Here is a 21,417-nt window from a genome sequence, read left to right as displayed (position 1 = left end):
TCGGAAGGAAGGTTGGGCAATCCTACTTCCGTAGTGATACTGCCTCGGAAACCCAAGGAGGGGTCGCTATGAGTCGGGGCTGACTCGACGGCAAACAACAACAACAACAACAACATGGTGGAATAATTTAGAAACGGATAGCAAGAATGGTTGTACAGCTTGAAGAATGCCATCAATGTTTTACATGTAGAAACTACTGAATTGGTGTATGTCTGGCTGTGTTTATTTTCACACACACACACACACAAACCCAAGGAGACAACTAAAAAGAAAAAAAAAGCAAAACAAGATTTGATAAGGGTAGGATTCTGAATACATACATATCCTCAATTAACATTAAATCACATTTTTAGGTCTAAAACAAGATAAAGTGATTAGATAAAGAAGTTTGTTGACATCTACAAGACAACATTCACACAGTTAATCCATTATTCATGAGACTGTCTATTGGCCTACAGATCAAGAAAGAATAGTAAAGGCCCTTGTGGAAAGTCCTCGAGTCAATTAATTCAAATGTTCAACTCTTCTATGCCAAGAGAATATATAATGCCTCCTTCCTCCCCTTTCAAATTATATCTTATTTCACTGTTCCTGACCAAATGGCAATGGGTTACAGCTTTGAAAATGATACCTTATCCTAGAAGTAAGGAGAGGAAAGCTGATGAGCAAAGGAATGGGGCAGGAATTGATGCAAGAGCCCTGAGGTAGTACCATCTTCTTAGTCTCTACTGGCTTTTCTAGTCCTGAGGGGTTATTCACAAGTTAGATTAGTATACTACTAACCATATTACTCTATTGAGCAAAGTCAATTTCTATTCCATACCAACACATATGACATGAAGTATTAAAAACAAACTCACTACCACCAAGTTGATTACAACTCACAGTGACCCTGCAGGACAGAGTAGAACTTCCCCAGAGGTTTTCCAAGGCTGTAAATCTTTACAGAAACAGACTGCCTCCACCTCATCTTTCTCCTGTGGAGTGGTTGGTGGGTTGAAACTGACAACCTTTTGGTTAGCAGCTGAATGCTTTAACCATTATGCTACCAGAGCTAATACTAAAATCAGTCAATTGATTTCTCAATAATCAAAATTTTAATACATCTGATTTTGCATATTTAGAGGACCCATGATGCACATTTGAGAACTGTTGGAAAGCAAGTTTCACTGAAGTCAGTCCTACAATAATTTAATGACTGCTTGAAGATTAACATTTAAGATATAGCCATTTATATTTGGAATTATAAAAATAGTTATTTTGCCTATAAATTCCCCCAAAGTATGCAGGTGCATATTCTAAAACATTTCAGTGAGGTGAATGAAAGACGTAGCTTTGTTAGAAATTTTAGGTATTCCATCTTTTAAAGAAAGGCTCTGGAGCCACGTGACTGAGAACCAAAAGTCTGGTGATTCAAACCCACCAGCCACTCCATGGAAGGAAGACTAGGTAATCTACTACCGTAAAGATTTTCTGCCTTGGAGACACAAAGAGGGTCATTAATGAGAAGATGGGATGACTGGAAAGAGGGTTATTATTTTTTTAAAATTTAACCCATTAGTGTGTAGTCATCAAAATGATTTTGGATTCTATGAAAGCAGTTATCTGGTTTACGCACTGAGATGCTTTTTCAAGGAAGACCATTGCATGTTTTCTCGTTATAACACAATGGCTGGTACAACTCTAGCTGGCATCTTATGCTCTTTGATGCATAACATGGAGACTTGCCATGTTCAGGCAGCTTCAACCCTTTCCTCCTGATGCTGCTATTCTGCCTTCCAAGTTCTTCTCTGGTACTTTATCTATACTAGTTAGGTAATTTCAGGTTAACCTCTCTGAATCTCAATTTCCTTATTAAATTGGTAATGGCATTGAGTAATCCCATAGGATGCTGTTGTCAAGTCAACTCTTGACTTATGGCAACCCTATGTGTGCAGAGTAGAGCTGTGCCCCATAGGGTTTTCAATGCAGTGATCTTTCATAAGCAGATCACCAGGTCTGTCTTCCAAGGCATCTTTGGGTGGGCTCAAACCACCAAGCTTTTGGCTAGTAATAGAGTGCTTCACTGTTTGTACCATCCAGAATAGGCAGGATTAAATGAAATAGTTTGATGCAAGAGTTTTGAAAACTACTGAGGGCCTTAAGAATGAAGGGCCTTAAGAATGAAGGTGCTATCATTACTGTCACCATCCTTTTTCCTCATCAATCTACTGATACTCAATAATGGCAGACTTTAAAAATACTTTTGATATGAAAGCTGCAACTGTGTGTGTGTGTGTGTGCATGTGTTTTAACAACCAGATGCTGCAAACTGGCTTTTTCCCTAAGTGAAGTCATACTCTAATCCTTACAACTATCTAATTCATCCGTACCCCAGAACTTGTTAGGTTTGGTATTGCATGAACTAGCCTCAGAATGATTTTTTTTTTTTTAAGAAAATGTCTCTAAATTATAATAAATAAAAAATTGAATCAAGTTGCAGATAGCAGAAAGTTCCAGAGTAAGCTCTGCCTTTTGCAGCAAAATCTCAAACAATAATTAACTGATCGATAAACCTTTTACATTACTACAAGTCAATTGATTTTTAATATTAAGCTATGGAATTTCTTTTGATTTGTGATTTTGAAAATGAATTAGAGTTGATTAAGCAATTGTGTTGACATTCCAAAAAAAAAAAACAAACTCACTGTCATCAAGTCAGATCCAACTCATAGCGACCCCTCCTTGAGTTTCCGAGGCAGTAGCACTATGAAAGTAGATTGCCCAAACTTCCTTCTGAGGAGTGGCTAGTGGGTTTGAACCGCCAGCCTTATGTGTCTTCATTTTTTTATACAGAGATTAGGTCTGGCCTTGGACTCATTGATATTTTGTAATACAAGATGCACATAATCATAGCATTAGTAAAAATTTTACTACTATGCAGACAAAAATAAAAAATTTCACAGAGGTATATTGCACACAATGATTTTTTCTTAATCATCAGCCTAATGAAAATATATAATTCTTGTTTTAGCTCATTTCAAGGATTATTTTTGCAAAATCAAACCGAGTCTCTTTGGATTCCTCTTTTTTTTTAAAAAAAAGGGGTGATAAAATTTTACATATAGTAAAATTCACCCTTTATGGTACACAGTTCTGAGTTTTGCAAACATATACAATTGTATAACCCTCACTACAATCAACACACAGAACAATTCCATCATTCCTATTTGGCACTTGACTGCTAACCAGAAGGCTGGTGGTTCAAACCCACCACTCCTCGGAAGGAAGGTTGGGCAATCTACTTCCATTGTGATACTGCCTCAGAAACCCAAGGAGGCTGTTGCTATGAGTTGGGTCTGACTTGACAGCACATAACAACAACAACAGTAAAAAATTTGCTTTAAATTTGCAAGCATGCCCTATAAATTGAATCATATAGTATGCAGTCTTTTATTATTATTATTTATTGTGATTTGGGTGAAAATTTACAGAGCAATTCATTTTCCATACAGAAGTTCATACACATTTTGTTTCATGACATTGATTATAATCCCCATAATGTAACAGCTTTCTTCCCAAGTATGCAGTCTTTTGAATATAGCCTATTTGATTTACCATAATGAATTCTGAGATTAATGAACATATTATCCAGTGAGATTCATTACATGTATCACAAGTTCATTCCTTTTTACTGCTGAGTAGGATTTCATTATATGGATGTACCGTAGTTTGTTTATCCATTCCCTAGTTTGGTTGTTTCCATTTTCTGGAGATTATGAATAAAGTCACTATAAATATTTGTTTTTATATTAACATAGGTTTTCATTTCTTGTATAAACAACTAGGAGTAGAATTTCCATGTTGTATGGTAAATGCAATTTAATTTTATAAGAAACTTGAAACTGGGAGCTCTGGTGGAGTAGTGCCTAAAGTATTTGACTGCTAACCAGAAGGCCGGCAGTTCAAACCCACCAGCCACTCCTCGGAGGGAAGACTGGGCAATCTACTTCTGTAGAGATACTGCCTCAGAAACCCATGGAGGGGTTGATATGAGTTGCAATTGACTCAATGGCAGTGAGTTTGTTTTCCCAGCCTAAACTGTATGTGGCTATACAATTTTACATTCTAACCCACAATTTATGGGAATTCCAATTGTTTTGTATTCTTGATACCGTCAGATTTTTTTTTTTTAAATAGCCATTTTAATAGGTGTGTAATGATATCTTGGATTTCTAAGGTGATGCAAATGGTTAACATGTTCAGCACCTAATCAAAGTTGGAGGTTTGAGTTCCCCCCAAGAGGTGCCTTAGAAGGCAGGTCTGGTGATTGATTTCTGAAAATTATACCATTAAAAACCCTATTGAGCATGGTTCTACTCTAACGTACACAGGGTTGCAAAGAGTTGGAATTGACTGAAAGCAACTAGTACTGGTAATGGTACTTCACTGTGGTTTTAATTTCCACTTCCCTACATGATGTTGAGTATCTTTTTGTGTGTTTAATTGCCACATATATATGACATTTGGTAAAGTGATTGTTTAAATCTTTAGCCCATTTTTCAATTGGTCGTTTGTTTTCTTATAATGAGTTTTAAGAGGTTTAAAAGATATTCTGACACAAGTAATTTATTAGATATATGATTTGCAAAAAGTGTCTTGTATCTGTGGCATGTGTTTTCATTTTCTTGACAGCATCATTCAGATGTTCTTAAATTTTATGAAATCCAATGTTTTCCTTTTATGGATCATGTATTTTGTGTTGTATCTAAGAACTCTTTGCCTAATCCAAGATCACAACAAATTTTTCCTGTTTGTGTCTAAAAGTTTTATAGTTTTTAGTGTTACATTTAGAGCCATAACTCATTTGGAGTTAACTTGCTATGCTGCTGTTGTTGTTATGTGCCACTGAGTTGGACCCGACTCATAGTGACCCCTCCTTGGGTTTCTGAGGTGGTATCGCTATGGAAGTAGATTGCCCAACCTTCCTTCTGAGGAGTGCCTTTGGTTAGCAGTCAAGTGCCTTTGGCACTATACTACCAGAGCTCCTAATTTGCTATAGTGCATCAAACCTGGATCAAAGTTCAATGTTTTTGTATAGGTATATTCAATTATTCCAGCACCGCTTGCTGAAAAGATGATCTTTTCTTCATTAATAGACCTTGCACCTTTGGCGAAAATCAATAGACCATGTATGTGTGGATTTCTATTTTGTTCCATTGGTCTCTATGCCATCTCTGCTTTAATACCACACTGTCTTGACTACAGGTCCTTGAGTGGTATAAGAAGTTTGCAACTGGCTGCTAACTTAAAGTTTGGTGGTATGGACCCACCCAATGGCTACACAGTTCATAAAAATGGCTCATAAAAAGGAATGGACTTCTGATATATGCCAGGTCATCTGCTTCTTTAAAGATTACAGCCAAGAAAATCTTACGGAGTAGTTCTACTCTGCAATACATGGAGTCACCATGAGTTGGAATCAACTCGATGGCATGGGATTGGTTTGGTTTTGGTCTTGACAAATACAACTTTATACTAATTCTGGAAATTTAGTAGTATGAATCTTCCAACTTTATTCTTTTTTGAAATTGTTTTACTATTCTAGTTCTTTTGCCCCTCCATATAAATTTTAAGTTCAGCCTGTTGAGTTCAACAACAACAACAAAATTTCTCTTGGGATTTTTATTGTAACTGCTGTACTTGTATACATCAATTTGTAAAGAATCAACATCTTAAATGATATTGAGTCTTTTAATTCATGAGCACGGTTTATCTCTCCATTTATTTAGGTCTTTGATTTCTTTAATCACTTTGTGGTAGTTATCAATATACAAATACTGCTTATATTTCATGAGATTTAGATCAAACCAGTTCTTATTATTTTTTGTTGGCATTGTAAACAGTACTTTTAAGTTTCAATTTCCAATTGATTGTGGCTACTTACAGAAGTATAATTAATATTGTAAATTGACTTCTTTGTTACCTGCTAGTAACGAAAGGACAGAAAGTTAAGAAATTATTCACTAAATGCTTTGGGCCTTAAAAAAGAGAAAAAACACATTTAGAAAGCCTTCTCTAATAAGACTGAGGTAAGTTAGCATATCCTCAAAACAGATTGTCTGTTATGTTTTAAACTCTCAAATTCTCTACAACTTCAGTGCAGTATTATAAGTGGGAAACTTAGTAAATATTACTTATCAGTTATATTATTCTAAGACATAATACATATTTCTGTGATGGCACAGATAAAAAAGAAATTATACCTTCCCAAGCACCGTCAGCTGCTGAACTAAAAGATGAGCACTTTCTGTCTTCCCAGCACCACTTTCTCCAGAAATAACGATGCACTGCACAGTGAGAGAAGGGAGCTGTGAGAAGACTTTTTGTGTACAAGATTCAGCTGACAAATGAGAAATGGGAATTACTGAGGATGTGAGACTCTTACCTGATCTGAATTATATGTTACCATAGACTGGTATCCTAAGTCAGCCATTGCAAAAATGTGAGGAGGATTGGCAGTTCTCTTTGCTCCACTATACACTCTGGAATGCTAAAAGTGAAAAATACAAGAACCAGAAACAATGTACTGTAGGGCTTCTTCTTGTTTTTCTTCTTTTTATTTTTTTAAAGATATAATCCACTCACTGATCCAACTCATAACGACCCATCCTTGGGTTCAAGGCAGTATCACTACAGAAGTAGATTGCCCAACCTTCCTTCTGAGGAGTGGCTGGTGGGTAGCCCTGGATTATTTATAGATATAGCTCCCATTTTTAAAGCAAAACATAAATCAAAATACAGTTTCATACCACTAAAACATTACTTCAAGCATGTTATAGAAGACAAAAAAAGATATGTACAAATCAGGTCCAATTATGTAAAATAAAAGCCTAACATAAAACAACCTATCCATACGATATGACATGACATAATATAATAGCACTCTGGAAGTGGTATTTAAGAAATTATGTATATTTATTTTTAAAGATTTCAAAATACTTTTTTTTTTTTAAATAAAAGGCACTCATAAGACAACTGGTAGTCATTTTGTTCATTACTCTTTAAATACAATAGTTTCTGAGATATGACCACCATTCTTTTCCTTTCACATCATTTGACATACATTCTCTCACTTAATTTGTCCAAGATTGCACAGTTAATTGACAGAATTTGCACTAAGGCCTAGATCTTCTGAAACTTAAATCAAGGTTCATAAATTTGTCATTATTTCTGTAAATTTTAGGGTGTCAGAGGAAAACAGAATTATGCATTTTCACACGTAAAAATAACCATTAGGCAAAGTAGTAAATAACAATATTGTGAAGTATACAAATTACTAGAAGAGCATGAATCAAATTAAAAAAGAAAAACAGCCTCATGTATTTCCAGAATACCATTCTATAGTTAAATAATTAGGGGCCAAATTATGGATAACCATATATTCATATTCATAAAACACACACAGTCTGATATTAATGAGGCCAATCAGCATGTTAAAAGGACTTTCTAAACTCATAATAAGTTTTGCAGTCATTATGTATGTAGTATGGCATCAGGATTGGAGGAAGACTCATTAATAATCTGTGATATGCAAATGACACAAGCTTGCTTGCTAAAAATGTAAAGGACTTGAAGCACTTATTAATGAAAATAAAAAACTACAGCCTTCAGTAAGGATTATACCTCAACATAAAGAAAACAAATCCTTAGAACTGGACCAATTAGCAACATTATAACAAATGGAGAAAAGAGTGAAGTTGTCAGGATTTCATTTTACTTGGATCCACAATCAACACCCATGGAAACAGCAGTCAAAGAATCAAATGACCTATTGCATTGAGCAAATGTGCTGCAAAAGACCTCTTTAAAGTGTTAAAAAGCAAAGATGTTACTTTGAGAACTAAGGTGCTGCTGACCTGAGCCATGGTATTTTCAATCATCTCATATGCATGTGAAAGCAGACAAAGAACAAGGAAGACTCAAGAACTGATGCATGTGAATTATGTGTTGGTGAAAAATATCTAATATACTGTGGACTGTCATAAAAATGAACAAATGTGTCTTGGAAAAAGTGTAACAAGAATTTTCCTTAGAAGCAAGGATAGCAAGATTTTGTCTCATGGACTTGAGACACATTATCAGAAGGGACCTTTCCCTGAAGAAGGGTATCATGCTAGATAAAGTAGAGTATCAATGAAAAAATGGAAGACACTCAACGAGATGGACTGATACAGTGGCTGCCAACAATGGGCTCCAACATAGCAATTATTGTCAGGATGGCGCAGGACTGGGCAGTGTTTCTTTCTGTTGTACATAAAGTTGTTATGAGTCTGAACCAACTCTACAGCACCTAACAACAACAAACACCTACACAAACACACACACATACATATGTTAAACATTAATTAAAAATTAAAGGCTGTTTGTGCCAGGTACAAAAACCTTTCCTAGAGCAAATAAATCAAAATGACCATTTGTGTCAGGTGCAAACCTTGACAGAACAATGAGCAGTTTTCAAAGTGTAGTGGCATAGTGCTTAAGGCACTGGACTACTAACCAAAAGTCTGGCGGTTCAAACCCACCAGCCACTTCTCGGAAGGAAGGTTGGGCAATCTACTTCCATAGTGATACCACCTCAGAAACCCAAGGTGGGGTCACTATTAGTTGGGTCTGACTCGACGGCAGTGTATTTGGTTTGGTTCCAAAAAAGATAATGTGACTTTGAAAGATGCTTCCCACTTATCATATCATACACAACCAATTCCCATCAGGCAAGTATAACCATGGAACCAATAACCAATGAACCCTCCATACTTGGTTGAAAGACAGACATTAAGTACATATTTAGGCATCTGTTAAGTGATATGATGTAAAGCACAGAGAAGTGGATGTAAGTTGACATCATGCCACATACTTTAGGAGAAAAATAAAAGAGAAGACAAATTACATCCAGAATGACTTAATCTATTTTTCTTTCTCTAATTCTTTGTTGACTAATAAAATAATTTATAAAAATACAATGTTATTATGCAATGTTTCAACAGTAATTATGTAGCTGCTTATTCAAAGTACTAAATAAAGTTTTCATTGGCATCACTGAAATATATTTAAATATCTGAATAATATAATTATTTATACAAAGTAAGAGAATGTGACCCACATTACATACCTTTGTGGAGTAAAGATCCAGACTCTGAAAAGGGTTGAGGGCGATCAGTATATCTCCTACGTAGATATAGATTTGATCTCTGGAGTAACACTTCTCAAGTTGTTCGGAGACTGTATTCTGTAATAAAGTGAAAAATCATTTGTGATCAACTACAATGAAAGAAGTAAATAATAATAAATAAAACATCTGGAGTCTGGATCAAAGATTAGAAAGAAATAGACTAGTTGCTACAAAGAAGTATAACACTGGGTATGTCACTCCCCTTTAACTTGACAGGCACTTTCTTTGATTGTAAGAGCCACAGAGGCATGTCACTGTTATTTTCGTTTCCCAAAGAAGATTCTGTACATTAAAGGGATTTTAAATATATAATGCTTTCAGAGAAATAAGTAAATACCATACATATTTAGGCATCTGTTTAGTGAAATCAGAAGGGAAGACACAATGGACATAATTTTACTCTAAATCAAGGTTATTCAATGACACTGTGGAATGTCCTGGCCCTTTGCTTAGTTAATTGGTTTTAAAAGGCAGAGTGATGAATTCAGAAAAGTAACTTGCATAGCTGTTAAATCATATCAGTACATGGGATCAATTTAAATAGTGTCAGAAATCATATATGATGCTCCACATAAATGATGATAGCACTTGACACAAGGAAAGGAGTAAAAAATCTTGGGTTGGAAAAGAGATAAAAATAAAACACACAAACCTAGTGTTTAATATAGAACTCAGCAACATAATCTGTGAAATCTTCCTTATAAGCCACAAACCTAAGAATTAGCATCACTGGGAAATTTGCTATGTAAGATCCAAAAAGGTGCCAGCAATCCCTGCAAATGTTATTTGATTTCAAGATGTTTGATATTGTCAAGAGGACTTCTGAAGAAGTGTTTGAGTTGTTTATGAAACCCTAAATTTACCAAATGACTACTTCTGTTCAGAACGTGTCTCCTGATTAGTTGCCTTGCTAAGCAAAATGTTCAGGCATGTATCAGAAGTATTAACAAATAACAAGCTATTCATCAGGCAGGATAGAAGTCCCCAGTTTTTTTTTTTCTTTTTTTTCTTCACTAAATAGCAGTTTATTTCTCTAATGATCTAATTCTGGAATGAAGAAGGATGAGAGGAAAGGAGGCTGAGACGGTAATTGAATGGTTTGGATTTGTACCTTCACAGCAACGTTTGAAATATTTCTGAGGTAATTATTATATTGGGATAAAAGTTCTAAGCAGAATTTTAATGCCCTAAAAGGTAAGCTCTGGGAGAGCATGGGCTCTATGATCCCATAAAGGGCACCATGAGCTCTGGTAATAGGCTCTTCAGAGTCTCTCAGAGGCCTCTGGGTGTGGGCAATGGGAGCTGGAAGAGGAGAGACAAAAAGAGGGAGCATGCCACAGGGTGGGTACAGGAGACTGACTGGTTTCTGAATGCAACAGATCATTCTGTTAAGACTCCCAGAAATAATTCAGGAGAAGAAGGGTCTCTGATCTAGCAACTCATGCTGGTGGGAACTCACACCTCTGTAGCTGAGTATCAAAAATTTAAAATGGGAAAAAAACAATGGACACCAGGCTGAAGAGGTCTGGAAATTTGAGTTGTACACATTAAAACTGATGATACAAGAGGTCATCAGGACATCAAGGGATAAAGAATGAAAATTACATTTGCTACATTAAAGAATGAAAATTACATTTGCTACATTAAGAGTATATTCTGCCTCAATCCCCTGTCCACACTAAAAAAAAAACCCACTGCCTGTCGAGTCAGATCTGACTCATAGCGACCCCTCCTTGGGTTTCTGAGGGAGTATCACTATGGAAGTAGATTGCCCAACCTTCTTTCTGAGGAGTGGCTGGTGGGTTTGAACCACCAGATTTCTGGTTAGCAGTCAAATAAATGCCTCAGGCACTATGCCACCAGAGGAGCTCCTTACTTTTGTTCAAGTCCTTACTTGAACAAAAAATTCAGAATGTTTAAGTTTAATTAAATTGAATTTCTTACCTCATCCAAAATTTCTAGAGTGGCTAAATCATCTACATCCTTCACACTGGATATCAGAGATCTGTTGAAATTACCTTTCTTGGTGTGAATACGCTCATATCTGTGAAGCAAAACAAAAGGAAAAACTTTTTCTGATTTAAGAACTTATAAATGATCATAAAGGAAGTAACTTTTCCATACATGAGACTGAAGCTGATTTACTAAATTCAATTGTAAGACTTACCAGAAAATACCTCAATATATTTGATCTCTGCTGATTTCTCCTCTTCATTGGAAAAATTCAACAAATCAAACTTACTTAACTGGATACTTACAAGAAGCTATAAGTTCTACCAAGAATTGTCCAAGTTTGAACATACATAAAAATTTGCTTTAAGCTTCCTCTGAATTCCAACTTAATCAGTTACAAAGTGGTTTGAATTCATTAGATTTTCAATTTTGTCTCAGGTAGTATTATGCCACTGGTGGTCAAGGAATGGTGATTTTTAAACTTATTACTCAGCAGAATTTAACAGGAACACAAAATAAATCACAGTGTGAATTTTCAGAAGGTTAAAGGTATGCATAAAATTGATTTCAGGTGACGGAAAGTTTATTTTCAAAGTAAAACAGTTCAGCAATTTTCAATAACAACACAATGATCTTGATTTAACATGAAGGTTGGAGAAGTTGCTGAGATAAATAGAACAGTTTTTTAAACTGGATATGAAATTATCCTCTTTATTTTGAGAAGAGCTGTATTATCTGTGTTTATTTTTGAGGCATACTTTTAAGCATTTGAATTTGTCCACCGGTAGAAGAGGAAGGAAGAAATAGATTATGACGGTTAATGAGAATCACATCACTCCCTCAGAAAACTCTAATGGCTTCCCCATTCATTGCCTAGAGAATTAATTCACTGTTGGTAAAGTGTCCCTGCCCGTATTGAAGGCCAATTCCTCCTCGGTTCCCTAGATTCTGTCCCTTCTCACTGATTCAAGGATATCACTCCTGCTGGTTCTTCTCATACTCCTACATTATTCATTTTTCATTCTCAACTGTTACAATCACCTATCTCAAAAACAACCACCACCCACTCTTCCTGACTTCTAATTTTTTTTTCCATCTCCTGTTCTATTTCTTTGCTTTTCTAGCAAAAATCCCCAAAATAATTGTTTATATTCAATTTCTTCTGTTTCTTTCCACTCATTAAGAAAACCCATTCCAATCAGTCTGTCATCTCTACATTCCATGGCAACAGCTTTTGTTTAGGACACTAATGATCCTCACATTGCTAAATCCAATGGTGAATTCTAAATTTCTCCTTTTACTTACCAGCAGAATTTAACAAACTCATTCTTGAATATATTTTTCATGGTTTCCTGTATACTTCTCTTGATTCTGTCTTACCTCATTGGCTTTTGGCCATTCTGATTACGTTTTTCTGGTTCCTCCTTATCTGTTGTTGTTGTCAGCTGCCATCAAGTTGGCCCCCAACTCATGGCAATCCCATGCACAATGGGGTTGGGCCACTCTGATTTATATGGATTTCATTGGCTGATTCTTTTCAGATTACCAGACCTTTCTTTCAAGTATGGTTCAGTCTGGATAATCTGCTGAAACCTGTTCAGCCTCACAGCAACATGGAAACCACCACAGACAAGACAGATGGTGGCCATACATGAGGTGTGATTCCAGTGTTGGCTAGGAATCCAACCTGGATTTCCTGCATGGAAGTCAAGAATTGTACCACTGAACCACCAGTGCCCCTTCTTCCTCACCTAACCTTCCCATTTTGGGGTGTCCCAAGCTTTACTCCTTGGAGCTACTTTCTTCTCTGTCTACATTAACTTCCCAATGTCATAGCTTTAAATAGTTGTCATGCAAGGCAACTGCTGAACTCCAGACTTATGCATCCAACTGTTTCCTTGACACTCTACTTGGAAGTCTAAAAGGCAGATTGAACACACCTCAAACCATGCTCCTGAATATCCCTCAAATGCTTCTTCCCTTTGATTCCCCATTGGAGTAAATGGTGACTCCATTCTTCTGATTGTTCAGACGAAAAACCTTAGTTATTTCTTCTTCTCACATTCCTATCTATCAATCTATCATCCAAACTATCAACAGGTCCTATGAGCTCTATCATGGAATTACATCTAGAACTGAGTATTTCTCACTACCACCATCTCCAGTGTATTTCACCTGACTTACTGTAATAGCTTCCCAAGTAGGTTCCCTGCTGTCACCTTTGCCTTCTGATACTCTTCTCAACAAAGCAACCACAGAGATCTTTTTTAAACTAAGTCAGATCATGTCACTACTCTGGCTCAAAATTTCTAACATCTTCCTATTTTACTCAAAGCAATAATCAAAGTCTTACCATGGTCTATAAGCCCCTATATGATATGTACATCTGCCCCCAGCCTGCCTGCATTGTTTTTCTGACATTATCTCTTTGTACTAACTCCTTTACTCATTTCTTTCCAATCACACAAGGAGCTTTGGTGATGCAGTGGTTAAAACCTTTGGCTGCTAACCAAAATGTCAGTGGTTCAAACCTACCAGCTGTTCCGTGGCAGAAAGATGAAGCAGTTTATTTCCCTAAAGAGTTTCAGCCTTGGAAACTCGATGGGGCAGTTCTACTCTGTTCTAAAGGGTCACCATGAGTCAGAATCAGCTCAATGGCAGTGGGTTTGATTTTGGTTTTCCAACCATATTGGCTTCTTTATTGCTTTCTGAACACATTAAGCATACCCTTACCTCAAGGCCTTTGCTCTTACTGCTTCCTCTGACTGAAAATGCTCTTTTTCCTGATATCTGTAAAGCTCCACCTCACTTCTTACAGGACTCTTTTCATATAATACTGATTAGAGCCCTCTCCTGGTCAACTTATATGAAATAACACCTTTTTCTCTCCAGAACTTTCCACTGTCCTTTATCTCACTCACTCTCTCTACACACAACTTTCTTGTCTGTCTTCCCCCACTAGATTTTAAGCTCTGTGAGATAGAATACCTGTAGTTTTTATAGTTGTACATTCTAAAACAGTGTATCTGGCATGTAGTTGGCACTCAGTAAATATTTGTTGAATGAATGGATAAATGAAACTCAAGGCCTTCTACGATATTATTCTAGTCTGACCTTCCAATGTGTTTTCCACAAAATCTTTTCACATTTCAGTTTAATTGGACTTGTTTCTGTTTCCTATGTATCCCTTGTGCTTTTTCCAATTTGTCCTGTTGCTTTTGTTATTGTTATCCCATCTGTGTGATGAATATTCATTTCACATAGTCTACCTCAAATGCTACCTCCTTTAACCTCCTTAGCACAACTGTATACATTGTTCAGGACAAATAGCTCAGTTACCTCACTTCAATCATTCAGGTGTGTACTACTGGTCTTATTTCCTTTAATAGATTGAAAAGTTCTTAAGTGCTATATTACCATTTGCAATCAATTCCTAATTAGATTCCTCCATAACAATTTTCATAGTTTGTACAGAAATTTACAATTATACATTTGTGTAAATAATTCAGTCAATATTTGAATCTCTTAGTAAAATGTAAGCTCCAAGAAGAGTGAGATTACGTGTCTTTAGATCACTATTGTATCCCAGAACAAGCAGATGATTTAGAGTACTGTAGGTCCTCAGTAAGTGTTAGTTGAATGAATTTGTAAATGACTATCTCCCCACAATTTCTGGTGTATGATTTGCACATGGTTGGCCTCCACATTTGTTGGATTCAACAGATGAAATTTTATTTATTTTCCTATTTCCAAAGAGATTTTAAGCATGATCATTTTAATACATTCTTTTTATGAAAATATGGAAAGAAAACCTTTAAGCTGAAGTGAAGAGACCTGGATTTTTCATCTGTGTTTTATGGGACTACTTGGCAACTAAAGACCATTCCTGGGGAATGACAAGAGTAGATGGTGGTTGAAAACAGAAGAATCAGTATTTGGCTGGCTGTAGCCTCCCTCTTCCATGTTTATAATTCATTCTCCACAATGATTTGGTATTACTGTTAAAAAACTTAGAAAAAAAATTGTCATTGTGACACTTAAAAATCTCAGAAGGCTTCCCATTTTTTATAGTGTAAATTTAAAATTTCTTGGCATGAAATCCATGGACCTTTATAATCTTTCTCAAGTCTTTCTAGCATCATCATCAACAAACCATTATTTTTGTACAGACCATACCCCAATATGCCAAGTGTTTTTTTAAAAATATATTTTATTGAAATATAATTTATGTACAGTGAAATACACAAAACTAAAGTGACATGGATCAATCCATTTTTTAATTTTTTTTTTTTGCATTGTTCCCTCCTCTCCCCTCCCACCCTTGGTAACCAACAAAGTTTCCTTCTGTATATATACCTTTTCTTGACTTGTTATAATAATGAGCTATTTGTCCTTCTGTGATTGACATTTCACTTACCATAATGTCCTCCAAGTTCATCCATGTTATGTGGTGTTTTGCAGACTCTACATTATTCTTTAGGGTTGCATAGTATTCCATCTTACGTATGTACCATAGTTTGGTTATCCGTTCTTCTGGTGATGGGCACCTAGGTTGTTCCCATCTTTTTGCTATTGTAAATAGTGCTGTGATGAACATGAGTGTGCATGTATCTGTTCTTGTCCTGTCTCTCACTTCCTTAGGATATATACCTAGAAATGGACACTGCTGTATCAAATGGCATTTCTAATTCCAGCTTTTTAAGGAATCGCCACACTGTTTTCCTCAGTGGTTGTATCATTTTACAGTCCTACCAGCAGTGTATAAGAATTCCAATCTCTCCACATCTTCGTCAGCATTTTTTATTTTCTGTCATGTTGAACTTTGCCATTAGTGCTGAGGTGAGATGGTATCTCACTGTTTTGATTTGTATCTCTCTGATGGCTAATGATTGTGAGCATTTTTTCATGTATTTGCTGGCCACCTGAATATCCTCTTCGGTGAAGTGTCTATTCATGTCTTCTGCCCAGTTTTTAATTCAGTTGTTAATCTTTTTGTTGTTGAGGTGTTGGAGTTTTCTACAAATTCTAGAGATAAATCCCTTGTCAGATATGTCATTGCCAAATATTTTTTCCTAATCTGTAAGTTTTTACTATTTTGACAGTATAATTATCGGCAAGTATGAATTTGTTGCTGTCATTTTGTTATGTGCTTTTCCGTGGTGTTGCTGATTTCTTTGTTCCATATAATTTTCTGTGCTGGGCTTGTTTTGTTTATGAATCATATTTTCACTTCCTTCTTTGCTATTGTTTTAGTATTTGCTAAATATTTGTGCTGGTTCTCTTTTATTTTGATGTGAAGGTTTACCATTTTTCTTTGAGGTTACCCTGCGACTTACAATTTTCTTCCCAAGTTTCCAACAGTCCATTCTATCTTGCAGTTGTCTTAACTTCTCTTCCATTTAGAAGTTCTGTAACTATAAAATTTTTCCCTCTTTTTGGTTTGTAGTTGTCCTCAATTGTCAACTGATGACTCTAGTTCCATGTTTACAATCTTGTAGTAGTATGCCAAGTATTTCTTTTTTTTTTTTAAAAGACTGACAAAATCAGATTTACTGACTCACTGTAGTGAGGAAAGACACTCCAGAGGAGCCTTCAAATGATGCTTCCCAAGAGGAAGGAAGAAGCATCTTGCATGAGATTTCTGTTTTCATGGGAAGATTCTGAGGAAAGCCTCAGGTAGAGAGAAGTGGATTAGTGTTGCTCCTGAACCAGAATTAGGACATATGGCAATCAACTAGGGCTTGGGAACTGTTATGAAGTGGGGACAGTTTTGCAATTGCATATCCCCTCCAATATATGGGCAGTGCAAAGCAGGGCTGGAAGTGTCAATGGTAAGAAGAGAATAACAGTTACTCAGAGGAGGTCGTGTGACATTTTACAGCTGCTGCATTACTTTGGGACAAACAAGGTTTCCTATTAGTTTTGCAGTTTCTTTTATCTGTGTCTGTTCTCCCAGCCTGATTAACAACATGGCTGCTTTATTAATTGTTTCAGTCTAAGCTTATTTTCACTCTTTAAGTTCTGGGCAGGTTATTTACTCTTTTACTCACCATCCCATTGATTACAGGATCTTAGGGTTGATAGACTATATCTATGTATCTCCATCACCCCTCTGTCAATTTGTCACACTGTGGTGGTTTGCAATTTGCTACAGATGTTGGAAGCTATTTCACCAATATTTCAAATACCACTATGGTGGACAGGTTTCAGTGGAGCTTCCAGACTAAGATAGACTAGGAAGAAATCCTGGTGATATACTTCCAAAAATTCACCAATGAAAACCCTATGGATCACAGTATATTGTGCAAGACTTCAACTAGCTTACTTTGCATGTGTTATCAGGAGGGACTGATCACTGGAGATGGACTTCATGTTTGGTAAAGTGATGGGTCAGCAAAAGCAAGGAAAATCCTCCATGAGATGGATTGACACAAGGCCGTAACAATGGATTCAAACATATGAATGATGGTGAAGATGGCATAGGACTGTGCAATATTTCAGTTTATTATATGTGGGGTCGTCGTGAGTTGGAGCCAACTCATTGGCAACTATCAACAACAACAATAAAACATATCTATATCTACATGTCTATCTATATAAGCCACTAGATGGTTAGAAATATTAGGTCCAGGAGTCAGACTGCCTGTATTCACATCCTGGCTCTGCATCCTTGCTTTTCTCTGAGACCACAGGCAGGTTACTTTTCATCTCTCATCTGTAAAATAGATTCCTCATCTTTCTTGGCCCTCAATATTTTTATAGTTTAGGAGGCCAGGAGTCTGAATTCAAGGTGCCAGCTCTATGGGAAGGTTCTCTCTGCCCACTTCAGGGTGAAAATCTTTTTCTCAAATTCTCTAGCATTCTTCTCAGCATTCTTTGGACATCTCCACATGACATCTCTCTTTCCCCCATTTGTCCTTCTTTGCTCAGTATACCCAGTATTTTTAAGGCTCTATATTTTGTTCATTGTGTTTTCTCTGCCTGAAATTACTTTACATTCCACACCTGGCAAAGTTCTACTTATTTTTCAAAGTCAGGCTCAAATGTCACCCTCTCTATGAAACCACTGCAGACTTTCCTAAAGAAATACACCAGTAGTAGAGAGTAGCTTTCACATTTAATTAGTCTATACATGTTCATTGTTCCTGCTAGATGTGAGCAACCTGTGGGAAGAAACCAAGTCTTGTTCATTTTTGAAGTACTTCCCAATGAAGATTAAAGACTATAGTATGCAGTATGGAATATACCTCAACGTAAAGAAAATGAAAATCCTCACAACAGGACCAATAAACAGCATCATGATAAATGGAGAAAAGATTGAAGTTATCAAAGATTTCATATTACTAGGATCCACAATCAACATCAATGGAAGCATAAGTCAAGTAATCAGATAACATATTGTACTGGGCAAATCTGCTGCAAAAGACCTCTCTGAATTGCTGAAGAGCAAAGATGTCTTTTTGAAGACTAAGCTGTGCCTAACCCAAGCCCTGGTATTTTCAATCACCTCATATGCATGCAAAAGCTGGACAATGAATAAGGAAAACTAAAGAAGAGTTGATGTTTCTGAGTTGTGCTGGCAAAGAATATTGGTTTTTGAGTTGTGCTGGCAAAGAATATTGAAAGTACCATGGACTGCCAGAAGAGCTAACAAATCTGCCTGGAAGAACTGCAGCCAGAATGTTCCCTGGACTAGAGAACGGCCAGATTTTGTCTCATGTACTTTGGTCATATTGTCAGAAAGGACAATTCCTTGGAGAAGGAGATCATGTTTGGTGAAGTGGAGGGTCACAGAAAAGGGGAAGAATCTCAGTGAGATGAATTGATAAGAGGCTGTGATGATGGGCTCAGGTATAGCAATAAGTGTGAGGATGGCACATGACTGGGCACTGTTTCGTTCTGTTGTACACAGGGTCACCATGAGTCAGAGCCAACTTGACGGCTCCTAACAACAACAACAAGATGCATGGAGTCAAAAATAATGCTTGGTGTCAGAATGTTGTTGTTGCTGTTGTAAGGTGCCCTTGAGACAATTTGAAACTGGTATGACCTTTTGTGACAGAGCAGAACTCCCCACAGGGATTTCTACATTATAATCTTTATGGATGCAGATTACCAGCTTATGAAGAGGCAGATGACAAATGCTGGCTTGAGTTGCAACACTGAGCCCTATGCAATGAGCCCAAATCCAAAGAATTACATCTCTTAGTGTGAACAATATGATATTCTTCCCTAATTTTAGCTCATACCCCATCATTTCTGGTAATCTTTAAAAAAATTATTGTAAATATATACATATCTTAAGCACACATTTTACAATTCAACATTTTTTTTACATGCATGATTCAGTGGCACTAATTACATAAATCATGTTGTGTAACTGTCACCCATATCCATTGCCATATTTTCCACCACCATAAACAGATACTCACTGTCTCCAAAATAATGACATTTCTTTCCCTCTCCTTCTCACCTCTGGTAACCATTAAAAAACTTTAGTCATATTCATTTGCCTATTCTATATATTTCATGTACGTGGGATCACATAACATTTGTCCTTTTGTGATTAATTTGCTCATCATAATGCTTTGAAGGTTTATCCAGGTTATAGTGTGTATCAGGGCTTTGTTTCCAAAGTGTATGTGTGTGTATATTTATACACACACAAACCATGTTTTGCTAATCCATTCATCTATTGATGGACATTTTGATTGTTTTCACCTTTAGCTACTGTGAATAATGCGGCACTGAGCACTGGCGTACATGTATCTCTTTGTATCATTGCTTTCATGTCTCTTGGGTATATGAATTGCTGGATCACATGGTAGTTCTATGTTCAGCTTTTTAGAAAACCATCCAACTCTTCCACAGAAGCTGTACCATTTTGCATTTCCATCAGCAATGGATGAGGGTTCCAACTTTTCCACACCCTCATCATACTGGTTGCTTTCCATTTTTTGGATCTTAGCCATCCTGGGGGAGCCTTCTTGGCTCAGTGGTTAAGGGATTCAGCTAACAAAAAGGTCAGCAGTTCAAATCCACTTGCCATTCCATGGAAGAAAGATGAGGCAGTCAGCTTCCATAAAGATTTACAGCCTTTTAAACTACATGGGAGCAGTTTTACTCTGTCATCTAAGGTTGCTATGAGTTGGAATTGGCTCAATCAATGGCAGTGTGTTAGGTTTAGCCATCCGAGTGGGAGTGAAATAGTATCTCATTGTGGTTTTGATTTGCATCTTAATGGCTAATGATGCTGAGCATCTTTGTATATGCTTGTTGGCCATCTGTGTATCATTCTTGGTGAAAGGTTTATTCAAATCCTTTAACAGTCTTTCTAATGATAAGCCAACTCAGGCTCTAAACCTATCTGACCTCTCATCTTTTTCACATATTACCATAATAACTTTTATGATCACAGAATTCTGTGATTTAGACTCTTAATGGAAAATATTATGTCTAGCCTTTTAAATGTACCCAGTTGTAGAGAGGCTGTCAAGTTGATATCTGATGGGGAAAAAAGGGGAAAAGAGCATGTCTGAAAGTCTAGAGGCATGAGAGAGCATGCTGTGGTCCAAGGACTCAGAGCAGGGCTCTGTAGCTGAAATAACTAAAAGGAGAGCTGCACAAGATGAGGCTGGAGATTTAAGCAGAGTTCCGGACATGCGACATTGTAAACCATGTTCAGCATTCTTGATTCTAAGCCCAACGGGAAGCCAGTGAAACATGTCTGTCAAGGGGTAGAATAAAAGTCAAAGAGTGGAGCAGAATATTCCAGTACAAAAAATATCATTTCAGTATACTCTAATAATAAACATTATTACTAAGTAAAGACAGCTAAGAAAGACTAAAATACTAGTAGTGAATTGTTTATAAACTAGGGTCATAAATTCTAAGAACATGTCATACTATAAATGTGGCATTTCAAATTAGCGGGGAAAGAAAAACTATCCAAGAAACTGTGCTAGAACAACTAGTTAAAATTTAGGAATTGTGTACTTTACATAAAAATAAATTCCAGATGGGTTAAAATATCTGTAGTGTAAAAATACAATAAAAAAAGTTCCAGATGAAAATGCAGACTACTTGTGTAATCACAGGGTAGGGATGGAATTTATAAGTATGGTAAGACAGAAAATAAGAAGGAAAACAACATAATTTATTTTCTTAGATAATATTTTTATTAGTAGTACATCTGGTAGCATAATGCCTAAGGCACTTGACTGCTAACCAGAAGGCTGGCGGTTCAAACCCAC

The 21,417-nt window shown here is 36.5% G+C and overlaps 1 protein-coding gene across 1 annotated transcript in view; it reads right to left on the bottom strand.

The window, feature by feature from the left end:
• Positions 1-21,417, bottom strand: part of MYO3A (myosin IIIA) — a 360,696-nt gene that overhangs the window by 204,986 nt on the left and 134,293 nt on the right. The window contains exons 9-12 of the mRNA XM_007936415.2: positions 11,156-11,255; positions 9,152-9,268; positions 6,428-6,532; positions 6,246-6,329 (exon numbers count right to left, since the gene is read on the bottom strand). Of these exons, the coding sequence (XP_007934606.1) occupies positions 6,246-6,329; positions 6,428-6,532; positions 9,152-9,268; positions 11,156-11,255 (406 nt within the window). The remainder of the gene's footprint in view (positions 1-6,245; positions 6,330-6,427; positions 6,533-9,151; positions 9,269-11,155; positions 11,256-21,417) is intronic.

The sequence above is a fragment of the Orycteropus afer genome, unplaced genomic scaffold, assembly GCF_000298275.1.
Source record: "Orycteropus afer afer isolate SDZICR_OR568_19922 unplaced genomic scaffold, OryAfe1.0 scaffold00035, whole genome shotgun sequence".
Lineage (NCBI taxonomy): Eukaryota > Metazoa > Chordata > Mammalia > Tubulidentata > Orycteropodidae > Orycteropus > Orycteropus afer.
The sequence above is the reverse complement of the archived record's forward strand: the minus strand, read 5'-3'. Positions and strand labels throughout refer to the sequence as shown.